The sequence below is a fragment of the Larus michahellis genome, chromosome 22 (assembly GCF_964199755.1).
Source record: "Larus michahellis chromosome 22, bLarMic1.1, whole genome shotgun sequence".
NCBI classification, from domain to species: Eukaryota; Metazoa; Chordata; class Aves; order Charadriiformes; family Laridae; genus Larus; species Larus michahellis.
In genome coordinates, this window is record NC_133917.1 from 5,929,421 (window position 1) to 5,950,157 (window position 20,737).

General features: G+C 59.6%; 1 protein-coding gene across 2 annotated transcripts in view; it reads left to right on the forward strand.

The window, feature by feature from the left end:
* Positions 1–20,737, forward strand: part of SARNP (SAP domain containing ribonucleoprotein) — a 39,001-nt gene that overhangs the window by 14,888 nt on the left and 3,376 nt on the right. The window contains exon 10 of one of the 2 annotated variants that reach the window (XM_074564980.1): positions 19,731–19,820. In XM_074564980.1, the coding sequence (XP_074421081.1) occupies positions 19,731–19,820 (90 nt within the window). Of the gene's footprint in view, positions 1–1,279; positions 1,451–19,730; positions 19,821–20,737 lie in introns of those variants that run through there. The other variant, XM_074564981.1, reaches the window with a different exon arrangement.

Here is a 20,737-nt window from a genome sequence, read left to right on the forward strand (position 1 = left end):
TGAACCCCCCCCCCCCGCCGCTCCGTTAGCCCTCCGGGGTAGAAATCTTTCAAGTTTAAAATCCTCTTCCTCCCCGCCCAAGGGGGAAACGAGACCCCCGGTCGGCGGGAGGCGAGTGGAAAGGTTGGCAGGGCTGGAGCGGGAGAGGCAGGTGCTCGTTTGTCTCGAGGCAGCACGGGGCCATCAAATTTAATTTTTGAAAATAAATCAAGCGAGCGTTTATCTCCCCGTAGCCCTGACTCTTCCCCTCCGAGGCCTCCCGTTAAAGCGCACGCTGGCTGACCTAAAGCTCCCCGTCCCTTGACTCCTGTTAGTTGTACTTAACCCCCCACACGTGGAAATGGTCCCTCTCTGGAGCAGCTGCTCCCTGTAACGCTCCAACTCCCGCTCCCCCGGGGAGGGTCTTTAGCTGCGGGTTTTATATTCGGGCTCGGATGCTGCCGAGGGAGCTGCCTGCGATTCACAGGCGTTTCTCCGAGGGCTTGCTTTGCTCTTTATGGATAAAATAGCCTTGTACGTCTCCTGCTGAGAAAGTGTTGGCACCAAATGGACAGCGAGAGCCCTTGGGATCACATAAAAGCTCTGTTTGCCACCTTTGTATTGCATTATCAAATACCTTTCCCCATCCAAACAGATGACTCAAATAATTGGCTTTTTTTTATCTCCTCTTTAACGTGGAGGTCTCAAACTGCCTAACGAACAATTAGCTGATTAACCCTCGGCTGTTCGGAGGTTGGGAGCGGAGGGGTGAAGTGACTCAGCTCCGGGATCGCTCCCAGTCAGGAGTCCCCGCTCGGAGCCCTCTTTCCCCCCCACTGCCTCCGCGCGTTTCCCTGAGCTGGGGGTGAAACAAAGGATTTTTGCCACGAATCCTCCGTATTCCGAGGGCGTTCCGTCCCTCGTCACGGGGTGCTTGTCCCATCCCCGCTTCGGTGCCTTCTCGTGGCAGGGGGAGATTCTGCGTCTGTTGGGAGGTGGAGTGACCTGTGGGGAGTGCGGCTCCCGAGCCCTGCCTCACCTCGAATAACTTCATTTTTCTTTGCCGATTCGCAAATCTTCCATTTTACAGCTGGGGCCACGCGGCCATAGGACACATCCAGAGCCCCGCGGGCATCCCAGGTCGGATCCTCAGCAGCGCCACAGGGTGCTAAAAATATCCCCTTGATCGAAAAGTACCGATTCTCCCGGCTGGGAAGAGTTAATGCTTTAGTACGGCCCGTCGGTTGTGATGGTAGATTAACGCCAGTTTAATTCCGGTTAATGAGAATGTGTTTTACAGGGAGCAGAGAAGAGCCGGGCTGGCGGGGGGACGGCGTGACGTCGGTGTGGCGGCGGAGCAGAGCAGGGGGCAGCGGAGCAGCAGAAAGTCTGTGTGTGTACAAAACAGCTAAATGAGAGAGAGAGGAAAAAAAAAAAAAAAACAAAACAATTGGCTTAATTGTTTGGCTTCCAGCGAGCTTCTGATACCGTGCTGAGGAGGAATCCTTTTCCTGGGTAATTTTTCTGCCCGCAATCTTTCCCAACGCCCCCCGCCAGCCCCAGATGGGAAGCCATTAACCACCGAGGAAGCGGAGGGTGGTGGCGGGGGGGGACGACGGACGTGCTGATGTTGGCAGAGCAGAGGAGAAGGCATTCGTGGCCGTGGGGTTGTTCCTTGCGAGAGCCGGGGACGGCCGCGTCGTGGCCGGTGGCGTGTGCCTGGATTTTTGAGGGGCGCGATTGGCTTCGGCGGCCGGTTCGTTGTCAAGAAATGCCTTTTGCCGTCGCATGGAAGAGACGGCCCCTGCGTTCTTTGAAAGGACCACGTGCCCTTGAGTATTATTTTCTTCTCCAAACTTCGCTTTTTGTGGCTGTCGTCGGCTTTCTGCCCTTCTGGTCCTGCCCTCTCTGCTTTCTTCCCCGCCTGCGGCAGTGGAGGGCCGTCTCCCCGGGTTACAACCCAGCCCCTTCTCCTTCTGCGTGCTTCGCCTTCCTTCCTCCTCCTCTCTCATCTTCTTTTGCCTTTTGGCGGGCGTTGTGATCAGAATATATATAAGATGGCCTAGAAAAGTGTCTTCCCCACACTGAATTCGCCCCGGGGTTATCTTTATCCTGAGAAGTCCATGGCTCGTCTGTGCATTGTCCGTGCGTCCTTCCTCCTCAGGGCCACTGCACAAACTCGGCTTTTGGTGTGGGTTTATGGAGCACTTGGCACTTCTTAAAGCAGAAAAAGGCGTTTTTTTTCCCCCGCCTCGGAGCAGCATCGCGGTGAGGTGGGGAAGGGGCCGGGTGGCCTGGTAGACGCTGAGGGGCAAAGCATTTGACGCTGTCCTGCACGACATCCTGGTCTCTAAATTGGAAAAGCATGGATTTGATGGATGGACCATCATTAGGAAGATGGACCATCATTAGAAGGATGGACCACCATTAGGAAGAAGTTCTTCACCGTGAGGGCGGTGAGACACTGGCCCAGGTTGCCCAGAGAGGGGGTGGAAGCCCCATCCCTGGAAGTTTTTAAGGCCAGGCTGGACGGGGCTCTGAGCAACCCGATCTAGTGGGACGTGTCCCTGCCCATGGCAGGGGTGTTGGAACTAAGGTCCCTTCCAACCCTGACAGTTCCATGATTCTGTGACCACTGGGTGGATAAGGAACTGGCTGAATGGCCGCACTCAAAGGGCTGCAGTCAATGGCTCAATGGCCACATGGAAGCTGGTGACGAGGTGTTCCTCAGGGGTCAGTACTGGGACCAGCGTTGTTTGACATCTTTGTCGGTGACATAGACAGTGGGATCAAGGGCACCCTCAGCGAGTTTGCTGATGACACCGAGCTGTGTGGCGCGGTGACACGCTGGAGGGAAGGGATGCCACCCAGAGGGACCTGGACGGGCCGTAGAGGCGGGACCCTGCCAACCTCCTGAAGTTCAACCAGGCCAAGTGCAAGGTCCTGCACCTGGGTCAGGGGAACCCCAGGCACAAATCCAGGCTGGGCGGAGGATGGCTGGAGAGCAGCCCTGAGGAGAAGGACTTGGGGGGGCCGGTGGGTGAGAAGCTCAACATGAGCAGGCAACGTGTGCTGGCAGCCCAGAGAGCCAACTGCGTCCTGGGCCGCATCAAAAGAAGCGTGGGCAGCAGCGCAAGGCGGGGGATTCTGTCCCTCTGCTCCGCTCTGGTGAGACCCCACCTGGGGTGCTGTGTCCAGCTCTGGAGCCCTCAGCACAGGAAGGACACGGAGCTGTTGGAGCGGGGCTGGAGGAGGCCCTGGAGATGCTGGGAGGGCTGGAGCCCCTCTGCTGTGGGGACAGGCTGAGAGAGCTGGGGGGGTTCAGCCTGGAGAAGAGAAGGCTCCGGGGAGACCTTGGAGCCCCTGCCAGTCCCTCAGGGGGCTCCAGGAAAGCTGGGGAGGGACTCTGGAGCAGGGAGGGGAGCCATGGGACGAGGGGGAAGGGTTTTACACTGAAAGAGGGAGATTTAGGTGAGATATCGGGAAGAAACTCTGCTGTGAGGGGGGTGAGCCCCTGGGCCAGGTTGCCCAGAGAAGCTGTGGCTGCCCCGTCCCTGGAGGGGTTCAAGGCCAAGTTGGCCGGGGCTTGGAGCAACCTGGGCTGGTGGGAGGTGTCCCTGCCCAGGGCAGGGGGTGGAATGGGATGATCTTTAGCGTCCCTTCCAACCCAAACCTTTCTGTGATTCTGTGGGCTGGTCCGTCATGACAGACCGTGCGGTGAGAGCGATTCCGCACTCGGGATTTTCCCCGTGCCCTGAAATTGTCACGACATCCTGCTTTTAAATCTTAATATTTTTAGGTATTTAAAAAAATCTGCTTTAGGTAATTTTTCAAGGATTTTTCTGTCTCCCTCTGAGTTGGACTAGTGGTAACTAAGGCGGGTGGATTTACAGAGGGAGGTAAAAAATAGGCCTGGTTTAAAGAGTAAAATTCAAGCAAAGCCCTGGAAAAAACCTCTCGTGTTTTTCCTTGTGGCAGAAACTTGTCAGTAGTCCCGCAGAAGGTAGGAACTGGGTGAGAATCGAGGGAATGCGGCTGGAATTGTGCAGCCGTGCGGGTACAGAGCTGAAAGATCCAGGTACGACATTGTGCAGGTGGCGAGGAGTGTTGAGGAGGGCGAGATGCGGCTGGGTGGGTCCCGAAATTTTCCCCTGCTCTCTTGGGATGCTCGGGGCAGACGCAGCAGCCGGGGATTCGTCGGAGACCGAGCTGATTCCTGCCTTTTTCTGCCTTGGCCCCTGCCGGGCAGATGGGTAGCAGCGTCCGTATTGAAACGTCAACCTCAGTCAAAAGGTAAAGCTCAGTTTTGAGGAGAGGAAGAGCGATTTTGGGGCACTGCAGCCTTTGCAGGTAAAAGCTGGAGAGCGTCCAGCCGGTCTGGAAGGATTTACAGAAACTTGAGCGCTAATCCTCAGCGCCTGATTTTTATTTTTCTTTATTTTAATTTTTTTCCCCCTCCGCTGCACAGGAGCCCCGTGTTGGGCTCGCGGCAGGCGTTCGCTGCGTGCCGCGGTGGCCGTGGGTGTGTGCCCGTCCCCTCGCCTTCCCCCGGCCCCTCCGAAGCCCCCTCGCCGTTTGCCAAGTTGAGCGGCCTGAATGCGGCCCCCTTGGTTTAAGATAATGGGAAGTGACAAGGTGAAGAATGGCGCTGGCAGTCACGGACGTTTTAACGCGAAGGGGGCTGTAAGCGAGGCCCCCGCCGCCCCCGCCCCCTCCCGGCTCGCTCGGGGAAGGGGTTCGGCGACCGAATGGCCGGCGCAGGCGGCATCCCTGGGTGGAGGGCAGGGGCGGGCGAGAGGTTTGTGTTCGCCCTTCGTAATGGCGGGGGGAGGCGGGTTGTGGTCTTGTTTTTAAGGCTCCCGTGCCCAGAGAGCCCTCCCCGTTGCTGTCTTGGAGGTGGCGGAGCTCGGCACCGGGGCGACTCCGGACAAAGGCTGTCGGATGCGGGATGCCGGGCAGAGCAGAGACGTGGGCACGGGCCGGGGAGGCTTGGAACAGCCTGTGGGCCAGCACGTGGCTTACTGGTGCGCTCGAAGATGAGCCCAGATCATCCCAGGGCTGTGTCACCCTGGGGAAAATAAGACCTGAGGTTACGAGGGAAAAGTAAAGGTTTAACAGACCTCAATTTTTTCCCCCTTTTGTGTTTTTTGTTTAAGAGGAAGCAGTGGTTTCCCCCTGAGGGCTGTGCTGGCGGGTCCTCGCTGGCCCCACGCGCTCTGGCCGAGGGCAGCGCAACCGTCCCCTCTTCCCAGAGGGATGGATTTGGGGTTTCCAATCCCCATCGCTGGTGACCCGGCTGGCGTTCGATGGGATTGCGCAGGGAAATCCATGACTTGTGTTTCCTAGAAGGCAAGTAACGACTTTTGTCCAAACCAGCTTTATCCCTTGCGAATAACTCCAGGCTGGCGTGGGGGGGAAAAGGCTTCTACCGGTAAATCCGGCTTCAGAAACCTCGCTGAAGCCGCAGGGAGCTCGAGGCGCCGGGTGCCCACGGACCCGCTCAGCCGTCCCCTGCGCTGCCGTGGTCAGTGGCCGCCCATTGCAGGCGGTCGCCAGCCTGGCGCTGTGCGGGGCCGTTGCCGAGCAGGAGGGTAAAGATGAATTTGAAACACGAGTATTGGATCAAGGCGCCTTTCAAGGGGTTGTCGCTCTTTCTGGACGAGGCAGACCTTAAAAGCTTGAAATACGCTCGAGTTTCCTGCTTCCAGAGTCTCTCCGCTCTTTTAGCGGCTCGTTGCTCTTCTAAATGTTTTACGCCCTGCTTGTGTGCGTATGTCGCGCGAAGAGGAAGAAGTGAACTTCGTGAGACGCGAACCTCGGCCGCACCGCGTGAGGTACGAGGGGCCTCGGGTGCGTTGGTTCGGCTTGGGAGCGTAATTCCGTGCTTTCGGGTTGAGGGTGTGCCCGCAGGCACGTAACTGCACAGGAACGCTCCGGGAAGCCCGTCCTTTGGCGTGGAGGAGGCGCCGGTGCTTTCCTGCCGCTCCCCTACAGCTGGCTCGTGCCAGAAGGGTTCAAGTTGAGCCATGCGGTGGGTAAGTCGCTGTGCCCGAGGGGCTGGAAGGAGCCGGCGTCTCGAAGCGTCCCTTCCGCGGTGCCTGCGCTGTGACCCTCGGTCACCTGTGCTCTCTCAGCTGCTCTTATTTCCTCCCGTCTGGCATTTCCTCTCCAGCAGATCCGAAATAACGTCCCTCTCCTGCTGCCTCGGCCTCCCGCGCTCCTGTAAATCTTGCCAGCGACTTCCCCCACCACCACCTTCTCCGGCGCGATGGAAAAGGTGCCGTGGCGGGTGCCGGGCTTGCGGAGCTGCCCCGTCTTTCTTGGTCATGGTGTTTTCTCCCATCACACCGCCTGCTTTCTGGCGCCCACAGCCATGAGTCGGCGTCACCACAACCAGGCTCTTCCCCATCTCCCCGGGGCCTTTCACCAAGCCCTTGCCAGGCAGACCCTCTTGTCTGTGCTCTGCTGAGGATTTTGTTCCTTATCTGCCAGGATTTTCCAGAATTTTCAATTCTGGACCTTCTGATTTTGCATTTAACCGGGGGCTTCGCGAGGGCTTCGTTCTCGCTTCCCCGCGAATCAGCTCCGCATCAGGCGAAGGTGGAGCTGCCCTTTGCTATGATCAGCGCTTCAGTGACTGCGGGATTGGTGCCGGGGGAATTTGGGGTGTGCGTGACCTGGTGGGGAAGGTTTTGGGGCGTAGGAAAGAGCGGAGGGAGGTGCTGTGGGAGGGGAGCCCCTGTGCCCGCCCCGGGGTGGTGTCGGGTACCCGGAGCCCAGACGGGAGCGTCCGCGGGGTTGGTGGTGGGATCCGTGCGCTGCGTCGTCCCCCTGCTCTTGGACGGGCTGAGAGAGCTGGGGGGGGTCAGCCTGGAGAAGAGAAGGCTCCGGGGAGACCTTGGAGCCCCTTCCAGTCCCTCAAGGGGCTCCAGGAAAGCTGGGGAGGGACTCTGGAGCAGGGAGGGGAGCCATGGGACGAGGGGGAAGGGTTTTACACTGGAAGAGGGAGATTTAGGTGAGATGTGAGGAAGAAATTGTTTGCTGTGAGGGGGGTGAGCCCCTGTCGCAGGTTGCCCAGAGAAGCTGTGGCTGCCCCATCCCTGGAGGGGCTCAAGGCCAGGTTGGCCGGGGCTTGGAGCAACCTGGGCTGGTGGGAGGTGTCCCTGCCCAGGGCAGGGGGTGGCACTGGGTGAGTTTTAAGGTCCCTTCCCACCCAAACCGTTCTGTGATTCTCTTTGTACTGGAAACTCTTGTGGTTGGGCAGATGAGAACATCTTACGCCCTTCTACACCCGATAAGGCTGCGGCTTTCGTTATCTTCTCAGTGCTTACTGGCCATCATGGTGTGTTTCCTCTGGCCTTTGCCGAGGCAGGGTGAGAAAACAACATCTGAAGAAACCCGGAACTCTTTTTTCCAATAGAAATGTCAACTTGGCGCCTGGCTGCCCTCTGAAAGGGTCTTCTGGAGCGCTGGGTCCAGTTCTGGGCTCCCCGGGTCAAGAGGGACAGGGAACTGCTGGAGAGGGGACAGCAAAGGGCTACCGAGATGCTGAGGGGATGGAACATCTCTCTGATGAGGAAAGGCCGAGGGATTTGGGGCTCTTCAGTCTGGAAAAAAGACGACTGAGGGGGGACCTTATCAACGCTTATAAATACTGAAAGGGGGGGTGTCAGGAGGATGGGGCCAGGCTCTTCTCAGTGGTGCCCGGGGACAGGACAAGAGGTAACGGGCACAAACTTGAGCATGGGAAGTTCCACCTCAACATGAGGAGGAAGTTCTTGACGTTGAGGGTGGCAGAGCCCTGGCAGAGGCTGCCCAGAGAGGTGGTGGAGTCTCCGTCTCTGGAGACATCCCAAACCCGCCTGGACGCGCTCCTGTGCCACCTGCTGTGTGTGACCCTGCTCTGGCTGGGGCTTGGAGGAGATGATCTCCAGAGGGCCCTTCCCACCCCGGCCAGTCTGGGATTCTGCTGGGCTGCTGCCATTGGTGGCTCAGCCAACGCTCTCCCAAAGCTGTGGTCGCGTGTTCCCTGCAGCCCCGTCATGCCACGAGCGCAGGAGAAGCGGCGGCACGCCTCGGCGCTGCGCCCTCACCGCTGGCTCCTCCGGCGTTTCACCGTTATTCCTCTGCTTCCCCCTCCACCCTTTACGCCGCGCTTCCACACCCCCGCCATGTCGTTTTCAAAATAAATGACGAGAGTGCGGCACGGGGTCAGGGGGACTCCCGCTCGCCCATTGATCCCGGTGCTCCCTGAAAGGGCTCGGAGTCGCCGACAAACCTTCGGGGAGTGGCGAAGGGCTCGCTCCCGGGGGACAATGGCGGAGAGCGGGGAGGGGGGGGACACACACACTCTCTGACCTCCCTCTGCCCAGTCATCTGGTTCTTCATTGGTCCCCGCTGTGAAACAGAACTTCGCTTTTGTCTGTAACACAAATACATCTTTTCCCCACCCCCCCTTTCCCCCTCTATTATGATTCAATCAATGATGTCATTATGTCCCATTCAGGGGCTCTTGAACCATTTGGCTGCAGGAATTTGGAGGAGCGGGCCCGGGGAAGAATGGCAGCTCTCGCTCCCGGCTTTCCAGAGCCTATTCCAGTCTCAACCGGAGAAACAAAGTCAGGTTTTCCCCTTCACCCCTCTTCACCGCGGGGCACAAAAGTAGAAAAAAACCAAGAAAAAAACCAGCCCCAAATCCCGCTGCGAAACGCGGGGAGGGGGGCGTGGGCCGCAAGGAACGTCCCCAGGCGAATTAAACCTCGCACAGTTCTGCTGAGGATCCTCTCCTTCCCCTTCCCTCCTTCCAATTAAGATGATAACTCCAGCAGCTCTTTCCCATCTTGGAAGACTGGAGGGTTTTGGCTCCGCGGGGACGTTGCGCCGAGTCTTGGCGTCGTGGCTGTGGCTTTCGAGGGGATGGAGCTTCCTCCTCGCGGCCGCGCACGCACTGCCCGCGGGTTGGTGGGAGCGTAAGGAAAAGTCTGTCGAGGCAAACGACCCCTGGATTTTAGGCCCTAAAAAGTTTGTGTAGTGTCACTAATTCGGCGGTGGGAAGCCTCGCTTTGTCAGAAAACCCTCCCCGATTCCGTTACGGGGCGGCAGAGCGGATCTTTCCCAGCTCTGCGCTTTCTGGAAGGTCCTTTCGGGAAGCGCCAGGCGCAGGGGTCGGGGAGCGCTGAACTCGCGGGGGCTTGGAGAGCCTCCAGCGTAGAGCCAGGACCATCCCCGGGACCTTTCCTACCCCAGCGGGTGCCCCGCGGAGACGCTGCCGGCCCGTGGCCGGGTGTCTCCCAGGCCTGGCTTCGTTCAGAGTGAGCAGATTTAGGTTTTCTAACGTTTAAAATGCAGATGCATGAGGTCAGGCGTCGGGCGGCCGGGAGAAGCTGCTTTAAAAACCTGGTCTCGTAATAACCTTTGGGATGGAACAGCTTAATTCCACGGATAATTTAGTGGCTAATATACCTTTTCCTGGGCTGTGGCTATTCCCGTTGTTTCAAAGGCGTGAAGGCGAGTGAGGGGGGGGTTGTTTGGGAGACCTGGGGAGGGAGGGGGAGGGTCCCCACGGATGGGGCTGCGCCCGCTCTGGTGCGCAGCCGGGCAGCAGGGGCTCGCCGGCGCGTGAGCTGCCGTCCCGGCGGAATAAATGCACGGATTTGACAATTCTTAGGGTTTAGTTAGTCCGACATTTGCAGAGCAGCAGCTCTTGGGCGAGCTTTCCCTTCGAGCTCTGCCAGAATCTCAAGCTTTCGGTGATACCAGAGAAACCAAATTAAGTGACCGTAAAAGATCAAACATGAGGTGCTTCAGCCCCGGCCTTTCATCTCTTCTGGTTGAAAGAGGTGGTGAGCATCCACGTGGATCCCGACTTTTCCCGAGGCGCTGGGCTGTGCGCGGATCAACGCTGTCCGTCGGCGGGTTTCCCTCCGTTACTCGCCTGCCCGCCGCTGGGTTTTGCCGCCGTCCCTCGCTGGTTGGAGCGGCCCCCGGCGCTTTGGGGTGGCAGCTCTTTCCGTTTGCTGCCATGGGGCAGCCGACTTCGGGAGTTTTGGGTGCCCGGCCAAAATCTGCTGGAGCCGCCCTCGTCGCCGGCTCCTCCCTCCGCAGGATTTCGCCTTTCCACCGTCAGCCCGGGCTGCTCTGCCGGGGAGGAGGATGGTCTATGGGGTGAGGTTGGGAATTGGGGAATTGCAGAACGGTTTGGCTTGGGAGGGACCTTAAAGCTCAAATCCAAAGCTTAAATCTCGTTCCGACCCCCCTGCCATGGGCAGGGACACCTCCCACTGGAGCAGGTTGATCCAAGGCCCATCCAACGTGGCCTTGAACCCCTCCAGGGATGGGGCAGCCCCCGAGAAACCCAGTGTCCGGCCTAAAACTCAACCATGGAGCATGCGTGGCATTGCCCGGGTGAAGGGCTGGCCCCGTTGGTGGGGGACCTGCAGGGTCCGGGCACGGCCTCGGCTGCAGACAGAGTTCTTTGGCGGAGAAAAAAGGCTGGGTGTAGGAGAGAATTGATAATCCGCTCTCCGAACCCCGGCTGTACGTGGTGGGTGAAGGACTGAGCTGTGGCAGCGCCGTGCTCCGCTCCCCGGGGGTGAGCGCTGGCGGTTGTTTCTGCATCAGCACAAAAATCTCGGATAATTAAGCTCCGGGCGGTGCAATTGCACTGGAAGTGCTGCTCTGCCCTGTTGGTTTTCTCCTGCTGGGCCGGTTTGGTTTTCCCTGGTCGCGCTGGAACCGATGGGTCCCCGGCTCTGCTCTCCTGAGCCGCTGGCGCTTCTTTTGGCCATTCCACGGGGTGCAAAGTCCTCGCCCGGCCGCGGGTGCCTTTGGGAGTGTCAGGGCAGCGGGAGGAAACTCCGGTCTCTCTCCAAACCTGCTTCACTTATTCCTGAAAAAAATGCGTTCCCTTTGGAATTAGGAGCGGCGAGCGCTCGCCTGGCTTCCCAGGCCCTTGGGTACCTGCGCGGACCTGGAGATAAAACCGCCTTTGAGTCGAAATCCCCATGTTCCTTGGGATCCCGGGGGAATAAATGCTGCGCGGCTCCAGCGATGGCCTCCGACCGCCCCGGCAGCTGCAGTGGGTGCCTTTGCACCCGAGAGTTTTCTTGTTCTTCAGACTCCTGTTGGTTTTTCCTCCTTTTTGCCGGGATTTTGTTTAGCCTGCGTGGCGGCAGCAGGCGGACACCATCGGCACAGCGGGGCTTGGCGCGTCCCGCTGCCCCACGGAGCCCCATGGATTTGCAGGGGAAGGGTTGACGCTGCCGCGGCGCGTTGCCGTTTTTGTGCTTGTTGTGTTGGAATAGAACGGATTTTTTTTTTTTTTTTTTTTTTTTTTTTAAAATCTGGGGCTGATATGCAATTCAGATCATGTTATCTCATCACCCGGTTGCCTCTTTTTTTTTTTACTTTTTTTTTTTAACAATGGGTGGACTCTTCGAGGGGAAAAACTCTCGTGCTCTGCCCGGCGCCTGCGGCTCCGCTGCCCTCCCCTTCCCCAGCCAGCTCCATCGCTCCCCAACGCGCTCCGGGGCTCTGCGCCGCACGCGGGGGCTCTCCTCGGAGCCTTCCCACCCCACCTTTGGGAGAGAAGACCCTCCGTAAGCGCCACATGATAGTTCAGACGCTGCTCGGCGGGTGCGAAGAGATAAAAAGCCCTTTCCGAGGCCCTTTTGCCTCGTGGAGCACCTGAAGCGCGTCCCCCTCGCTCGGCCACGGCATTCCTGACGTGTTTGTTCCATCCCTGACGTCTGAGCTGAAGAATGCTTTTCAACTCGGCGCTGGGAGAGCTGCAGGTGCGCTCTTAGCACATGGCTGCGACTTTTCTTCTCTTCCTCCCCCTCTGATCCCATTTGGGGCCGGCATAAACCTCTGGCTGTGAAAGCCACGGTGCCTTGAGACAGAGACGCCTCCAACCGCCGCCTGCCGCGGCTCCTGCCCAACCGCCATGTACAGAAAAACGCGGCGGCTGGGGTTGTTTTTTTATTCTTTTTAATTTTTTATTTTTTTTTTTGCCTTCCCAACCCATTTTCCAAGGGGAGGACGAGGCGCGAGCTTGCGGTTGCCTGTTTCCCTTGGCTTGGGTAAAAAAAAACCAAACCCACAGTGAGAAGGTGAAGTTAGTCTGGGAAAGCAGCCGGTCTCTGATGCTGCGTGGCTCGGGCTTCGTTAGCGTGAGCGAATCAGGTGCACGAGGATAGGCGACGAGAAGGGGCACAGCGTGTTAAAAAAACTTGTGCTCTTTATGCTTCCCAGCTCCTTTTAGTGTAAATCAAGATCTTCGGAGACCTGCAGCTCGGTCCGTTCTGGCGCGAGACTTCTCCCGGCCGCTTGGCGTAGGTTTTTAGCAGGTGGAGTGAGCCAGAAGATGGAGCTTTGCCCTGACTTCAGGCAATTTGGTGGACTAACTCCATAATCTAGTTGCCGAAGGGACAGCGGGGAGCGTGTGGATCATCCCTGGGGCGGGGGTGGGCTGGCCCGTGGTGGCCGTGGGTGACCCAGCCGTGTTGGATGTCGCCGCCGTCTCGCTGGGAGATGGCCAACGGGCCACCTCTGAAGCCCCAGCGTTGAGCTGCTGGGGCTGGGGGTGGGTTTTGCTGCCCGCCTTCCGTGGAGGTAAAGCGCTGTTTGATGGTTTTCTGAAACGCACCGAGGCCCCCGTCTCCGCCGGCGTGGTGTGGTTGCGTGTCAGCCGTGCCGTGTACAAGTCCGTTCTCCGTGGCAGCGGCACGGAGGGTCCTTCTGCCACCAACACCCTCTTTGTGTAAGGACTGCGACGGGGACTTTGGATATTCCTCCCGCCTGGATGTAATCTAAGTGGAGTCCTTGTATTTTGGAGAAAGCCGTGGCCGTCTCCGCTGGCTCACCCTCTGGCGCCTTTCCCTCTGCCACCGTCTCCGGCCGCGGCTGGAAGCGCAGGGTGGTGCTGGAGACACCGGAGCTGCCCTCGCCTGGGTGGAACGGGGCGGCTTGACATCGCCCCTGCCTTTTCTCCAGCTTTTGGAGGCACGGAAACCCAGCGTCGCTCCTCGTTCCTGCACCCCGCTCTGTACCCAAGGCGAAAAATCTCCCTGTGAAAGGCAATTTTGCCGCTGGAAACGGGAAGGGGGGTAAAGCGGCACGCAGAATATCTCTGTCTAAACCCTGGGCTTCCCTGTGGCTTGCCGTCTCCTACCGAACGCTCGCCGGTGTCCGGCGGCGGCGGCTTCAGAGGGATTTAACAGCACTCGGAGCCTGCGAGGGGAAAGAAACAGGAGGAATAAATACGCTGAGATGAATTTCAAAAAGGCGGTGGGCGACAGCTGTGCGTCCTGGGATTGGAGTGTTTCTGAGAATAAAACCATCGGTTGCTGTCATTCACCCTCCGGGTATGAAATTGGAAGCCCCGTTACCCTTGAGTGTTTCATAACCTTTACCTTTTGGAGGTCAAGGCCGTGTCATCATTAATCTCCCATCGCCTGAAAGCCCCGGGGCTCTGCTTTTCATCCTGCCATCCGTCATGCTGCGGCTCGAGACGGGAGAGCGACCAGAAGGGCCCGGGTTTATACGCGCATGTGGGCAACGCGCCCTTCCCTTCTCCCAGAACGAAAACACCCGGGAGGACGCGGGGAGGGAGGCTCCTGGCTCTCTCCCTGCCTTTGGCGTGAGGAGACTCGCTAGCGGTGTGGGGGGGCTTCATCCGCAAATCCGGAGCCGTTTCCTCCTGGCGAGCAGGTGGAGGGAGGTCATCCTCCCCCTCAGCTCTGCCCTGGGGAGGCCACAGCTGGAGCACTGGGTCCAGTTCTGGGCTCCCCGGGTCAAGAGGGACAGGGAACTGCTGGAGAGGGGACAGCAAGGGGCTACCGAGATGCTGAGGGGATGGAACATCTCTCTGATGAGGAAAGGCTGAGGGATTTGGGGCTCTTCAGTCTGGAAAAAAGACGACTGAGGGGGGATCTTATCAACACTTATAAATACTGAAAGGGGGGGTGTCAGCAGGATGGGGCCAGGCTCTTCTCAGTGGTGCCCGGGGACAGGACAAGAGGTAACGGGCACAAACTTGAGCATGGGAAGTTCCACCTCAACATGAGGAGGAAGTTCTTGACGTTGAGGGTGGCAGAGCCCTGGCAGAGGCTGCCCAGAGAGGTGGTGGAGTCTCCGTCTCTGGAGACATCCCAAACCCGCCTGGACGCGTCCCTGTGCCACCTGCTGTGTGTGACCCTGCTCTGGCCGGGGGTTGGAGGAGATGATCTCCAGAGGGCCCTTCCCACCCCGGCCAGTCTGGGATTCTGTGGCGCTTTAATCGGCGGAGAAAGCAGCACTCTGCTCGTGTGGTGTGAACCTGGGGTCTCGGGGGCAGAGATCTCATAGCGACGTGGGCTTTTAAAACACAGGGGGGTGGGTGCAACCGAGCGAGTCCTTCCCCTGCACGGCGGGGAGCCGAAGGTGGCTGCCGTGTTACCTTTCACGTGGCTGCAGAGAGCCTGGCCCAGGGAGCGGACGAGGGCATCGCTGAACACGTGCAGCATCTCCTGCGCGTTGTTCCCTTTCCCCTGCTCTGTGCCAGGGTCTGCGGCAGAGCCAAGCGGGTTCTTCACCCTTCTCCCTGCTCGGGGTGAGCCTGACGCGGCTCCTGAGACCTCATTTCGTAGCCCACGCGGGAGGGAGCAAGCGCTGTTTAATCCGCACCCGGCTCTAGGTGCTGGGAGCACAGAGGGATCTTTCGACGGATGGCAGGACCTTGGTGGCTTTGTCCCTCGCTGCGCAGCGCAGAGATGCTCGTGATGAGCCATTGGTGAGCATCTCACGGGCCCTGGGGGCCAAGCGGGGGGCTCTCCTGCTCCTCGCCCATGAGATGCTTTTAGGTGAGCAGGGACCAACTTTTGCCCACCTTCGAAGAGCGAGGCTGGCGCTGGGGTTTTCCCCTCTCTTGGAGTTTGAATCCTGCGGGGCAGTTAAGCAGAACATCACACCCGAGCGCTGCTGCCGCCGCTCCCGATTCCTCCACTGCAGGAATTGCAGCTTCCCGAGCTCAGGCGGGAGAGGAGAGCGGCGGGCGCTGCCAGCCAAGGGCAGGAGCTGCGTGTCCTGCGCTCTGCGTGTCCTGTGTGTCCTGCACCCTGGGTGTCCTGCGCTCTGCATGTCCTGCGTGTCCTGTACTCCCATGTCCTTCATGTCCTGTACCCTGCGTGTCCTGCGCTCTGCATGTCCTGCGTGTCCTGCACCCTGCATGTCCTGCGCTCTGCATGTCCTGCGTGTCCTGCACCCTCATGTCCTTCATGTCCTGCACCCTGCGTGTCCTGCACTCCATGTGTCCTGCGTGTCCTGCACCCTGTGTGTCCTGCGCTCTGCATGTCCTGCATGTCCTGCACTCCACGTGTCCTGCGCTCTGCATGTCCTGCGTGTCCTGCACTCTCATGTCCTTCATGTCCTGCGTCCTGCGTGTCCTGCTCTCCGCATGTCCTGCGTGTCCTGCGCCCTGTGTGTCCTGCACGCTGCATGTCCTGCACTCTCATGTCCTTCATGTCCTGCACCCTGTGTGTCCTGCGCTCTGCATGTTCTGCGTGTCCTGCGCCCTGTGTGCTGCGCTCCACGTGTCCTGCGTGTCCTGCGCTCTGCATGTCCTGCGTGTCCTGCGCTCTGCATGTCCTGCGTATCCTGCGCCCTGTGTGTCCTGCACTCTGCATGTCCTGCGTGTCCTGCGCCCTGCATGTCCTGCACTCTGCATGTCCTGCATGTCTGGCGCCCTGTGTGTCCTGCGCTTTGCATGTCCTGCGTGTCCTGCACTCTGCGTGTCCCGCGCTTCGCGTGTCCTGCATGTCCTGCGCTCTGCAGCGGTGAGTGCCAGAGCTCCGCGCTCCATGGAAACCAGGGATTAATGCCTTTTGGCATTAACTCTTCCTGCGCCAGCAGCAGCGCTCCTGCCTTCTCCCAGGAGAGAGGGAAAGATCCAGTTTTTTAAATGGATCCTTCTCTCTTTTGGGAATAAGCGCTATGAGGACAAGCCGTTAAACCCGGAGTTAATCCATGCTGACGGGCGCTTTTCCACTCCAGGTCCCTTTGGGATTTCTTCCCCTGCGCGCCGGGCGCTCCCCGACTCCTGGCGCTTGCTCCAAGAAAAACAAGATTCTTTGGAGGCTGGGATCCCTCTGGACGGTGCCCAGGGCTCGGTGAAACACTGCGGTGCGGAGGGGTGAGCCCCCTTCTTCCCTGCATGGGAGAGGGCAGGCGGCAGCTTGGGGACATCGGCCTTGGGGACATCGGCCTTGGGGACATCAGCGGGGCCCGATTCTGCCGGCGGTGGTGCAGAGCCCATCCCCGCGGTGCCTGGCGTCCCCCGGGGTTTGGACTGGGTGCTCCAGACCAGGAGGGAGCCCAGGTGTCCCTCGGAGAGGCGTCGGGTCCCGAGGCAGATTCCCGTGGGGGTGGGATGCTGTCGCTGCCAGTGGAGCCCTGCCCCCCCCACTTCCCCCCCCCCGCCCCACTGCTGGAATTTATGGCTCAAAATTAAAGCTTTGGGATCGCATACAGCAAAAATAGATCGGTGCTTGTGTAAATGCTCCCTCGTTACCGGATCACAGGAAAGGCTTCAGCTTCAGGGCTCAGAGTCCCTCATGAAAGCTTTTTCCCCCACACCCCCCCGCCCCCCTCTTCTTTCCCCCACCCCCCTGGGTTTTTTTTAGCCAAACTACAAAATAACCCTCGTGGCGTGAGCGCAAAGGGAACAAGCCTGGGAGTACTAAGGTTAGAAAATAAATCTGACATCCTGCCAGAAAGGTCAGCTTTCCCTGCAGATGCTGGTGCACCCATTTGCACGCCGGAGCGCGGCCCCGGGGCACTACCCGGGGTTGATAGATGCGGAGATAGCGGCGTTTTGATCGAGGTAATTTTCCTCGGATGGATTTCGGCACCCCATGAATCAAAACCTGTCAGCGAGAAGCTAAAGATGGAGTGAAGTTTATTGTACGCGTGTTTGCAGCTGACACCGGCGTGCTAGGGGGTCAAGTGAGCGAGATCATTAGGAGCGTGTTGATTTAGGAGGACGGTTCCGTGCTTTCCCTGCAGGGCAGGGGTTGGGGTAAGGGTGGTGGTGGGGGGTTTACCGAAAAAATAAATAAAACCCTCCAGCTCGGCGCAACTCCCTGGGAGCCTCCCGCGTCCTTCCATTAAAGACACAGCGCTTTTCTTCTTGTGGGCGGCGTTGGGGCCGTCCGCTCTTGCTCATGGGGTTCAAACCCACGCGGGCAAGCGGCCGTGGTTTTTAAGAGCCTGTTTAACGTCGCTAATGCCCAGGTTGGATTTTTCTCGGTGTGGCGCGCTGCTCCAGCGAGCAACTTTTCCTTCCTTTCCCTGTCCCCAGGTTGATAATCCCTCCCGGCGTCCTTTGTTCCCAACCCTCCAGTTTCCCTGCTTTTCTGGGACTTGTCCTTTTTCCTGAAAGCTGGAAGAATCCTGACCCGGGGTGGGATTCTGAGCTGCAGTAATCCTGACCTGGGGTGGGAGAGGGTTCCCGGCTGCTCCAGGAGAGCCCAGGATGGATCCGTACCCGCTGTCCCCCATCCTCCGGCATGAAACGGGGCCGGGGAGGGCAGGGGCTGATGTAACTGTCACTGGTCGCTCCGGTGGGGAGCGGGACCGGCAGAAGGGAGCCGGTGAGGCCCTAGTGACGGAGCCGTTTTTAAAGCAGCCCAGTGGGGAGGATTTCTGGGGAGGAGGGTTGAGCTGCGGCCTTGGGGTAGGGGGGGCTGCCGGGGTGTTCGCAGCAGTCCCTGCGGTGAGGGGCTGTAACGTGTGGTGGGGGGGGAGAACCAAACGTGTTTGTGTCAGGGGCTTCCCACGGAGCCGGAGCTTGTGAGAACCTCAGGGCTTTGGGTTCAGGCGCCTCGGCCGGGCTGTTGCCACAACACGGGTCCGTGTCCGCAGTGATAGCGCCGGGCAGGTCGCCGCCGCCTCCTTTACGTAAGGGGTTGTCACGGCCGGGTCGCCCCGCTGCTCGCTTGGGGGGTCCCCGCTGCCCCTTGCCTCAAATCCGGCCGCCCGCGGTGCAGTTTGTCACCTTGAGCTTCAACAGAGCGGCCTCCGGCTCCATTTCCTCCGCTTGGCCGGCTAATGCCAGCTGAGAGAGCTGGGGGGGTTCAGCCTGGAGAAGAGAAGGCTCCGGGGAGACCTTCCAGCCCCTTCCAGTCCCTCAAGGGGCTCCAGGAAAGCTGGGGAGGGACTCTGGAGCAGGGAGGGGAGCCGTGGGACGAGGGGGAAGGGTTTTAACCTGAAAGAGGGAGATTTAGGTGAGATGTGAGGAAGAAATTGTTTGCTGTGAGGGGGGTGAGCCCCTGTCGCAGGTTGCCCAGAGAAGCTGTGGCTGCCCCATCCCTGGAGGGGTTCAAGGCCAAGTTGGCCGGGGCTTGGAGCAACCTGGGCTGGTGGGAGGTGTCCCTGCCCAGGGCAGGGGGTGGCACTGCGTGAGCTTTAAGGTCCCTTCCAGCCCAAACCGTTCTGTGATCCAGGTGGAGCACTGGGATTCCAAGTGTATTTTCTTGGAAGCGGTGCCCTCGTTCTCCTGCCCTGGTGCCCTCCGCCCTGAGCCCCCGGCCATGGCGTTGGTGCCTCGGCGCAGGGGGAAGCTCTCGGACGATCAAGAGCCGGGTCGTGAGCTGCGCTCCCCCGGGTGATGGGGTGAAGCGGAGGGTGATGGGGGGTGAGGGCTCTGAGACGTACTTAGTGAGAGGGGAGGGAGACGCGGTGAGAGCCTCGTGAAGCCATCAGGCAGCCTTCGCTGGAGAAATGGCTTTGGAAGAGGCACGGAACAGCCCGAGGTAGGAATAAATCCGCAGAAAATGGGTGCGTCGAGCCTTTTATGGGCGCTGATGGGTTTGGCTATTACTGGCCGTCAGGACACCGGCATGGGTGATGGCAGGGGGGGTAAAAAGCCTCCAGGTTTTTGGAGAACCTTGAGGAGCGGGGATCGGAAGGCTCTGGGAAACGTCAGTAGGAGTTGGCTGGCTCAGGCTGGAAGCGGGGCGGCGGGGTGAGTGCTGAGCTTCCGAGAGACGCGGCGTTGGTGTCTGTCCCTTGGGGTGACTCTCAGGTTCCTACTGAAGAAATTGGGAGCCCAGAGGCCACGGGGAGGGTGGGCAGTGGGAGCGGGGCCGTGGCTTTATTTCCGCCGGGGGCTGGGAGGTGGACGCTGCCCGTTGGTGTCTTCAGTGGTGGCTGCCGCAGGAGTGGAGCTGCCCTCGCTGTCTGCCCTGCTCCACAGAGCCCTTCTCCAGCCCTTCTCCGGCCCTTCTCCAGCCCTTCTCCAGCCCTTCTCCAGCCCTTCTCCATCCTTTCTCCAGCCCTTCTCTGGCCCTTCATGCCTTCTCCATCCCTTCTCCATCCCTTCTCCAGCCTTTCTCCATCCCTTCTCCATCCCTTCTCCACCCTTCTCCATCCCTTCTCCTGTCCTTCTTGAGCCCTTCTCCAGCCCTTCTCCTCCATTCTCCAGCCCTTCTCCTGTCCTTCTTGAGCCCTTCTCCATCCCTTCTCCATCCCTTCTCCTCCATTCTCCATCCCTTCTCCATCCCTTCTCTGGCCCTTCTCCATCCCCCATCCCCTGCGGACGCCTTGCCGATGCTGAGGAGCAGCCGGCTCTGCTCTCGGCCTCGTGCTGCCTTGCTCCCGACTTTTTGTGGGTGCTCCAGTAGCCAGCCGCGGGGGATTGGGGGCGGGAGGAACATGATTTAGGAGCACCCTGGGGTATTGCCAACGAAATAAACCTTCGTCCTTCTTTGTGCCAGAGCGAAGAAGACGAGAAACTGAAGAAGAGGAAGGAGCGGTTTGGCATCGTGACAAGTTCAGCCGGGGCTGGAGCTACAGAGGACACAGAGGTAAGAGCTTTTCCCACGCGGATGGGGAGCGGCCGAGGACGCTGACGGCAGCGGTGATGGTCCCGGCACACCCGGGACCTCGCTGGGGGCCGGGTCCCCGGCGCTGGCGTGGGGCTGACCCCTTGCCGTGGCCACTCAGCCTTGGCGGCAGCGAGCGTTGAGCTGCTGCCGTCGATCCACCGCGGCTTTTCCCTTGGCTTCCCCTGGAAATAGGCTGCTGGGGAGCCTGCCGAGCCGCGGGAGTGTGCCAGCGCCTGGTGGCATCCAGCTCCTCCTCCCGCAGGATGGCGCGGATGCTTCCAGAAGAGGTGGGGTGGGGAGGGGGGAACGGGACACACACATCTGCTCCACTCTGGTTTCTCCCAACCCGGTTCCCCCTCCCCTCGCTTGGAGCCGACTCTCTCCGCTCCTTGTACTCCCTGATTCCCTGTGTCCTGGATGCTCCTGGACCCTCTGCGTCCCCTTGGATGCTGTCGTAGATCTTCCTCACTAAATCCCCGGAGACTCGAGGATGTAATGAGGGTGGAGACGCTGACCCTGTTTCCAGCTTTCCTCCTCCGGGCTTTGTTCCGTCCTCTCTGCTTTTGGCCCATCTTTTAAATTTATAAGCTCCTCGGGGCGATTTTGTGCTCTCTTTTATGGACTTTTACGCTTTCTTCTGCTACAAATTGTTCCGAGGCACCGTGCGGGCTGTGCCCCAGCGCCGCAGCTCCTACGTTCAGTTAGGTGGGGGGGGGGCGGGGAGGGTGTTGTACGCACCTAACGGGTGCCACACGTAAATGTGGCTCAGTGGAGTCGGGGACCCCCCTCCTGGGGACAAAGGGACCCCTCCGGGCTGGGGGCTCCTGCCGTGACAATGACGTGAGGAAGGTTGGGGCAGGGCGAGCGTTGGGTCTCGGAAACCGTTTACCCGGATG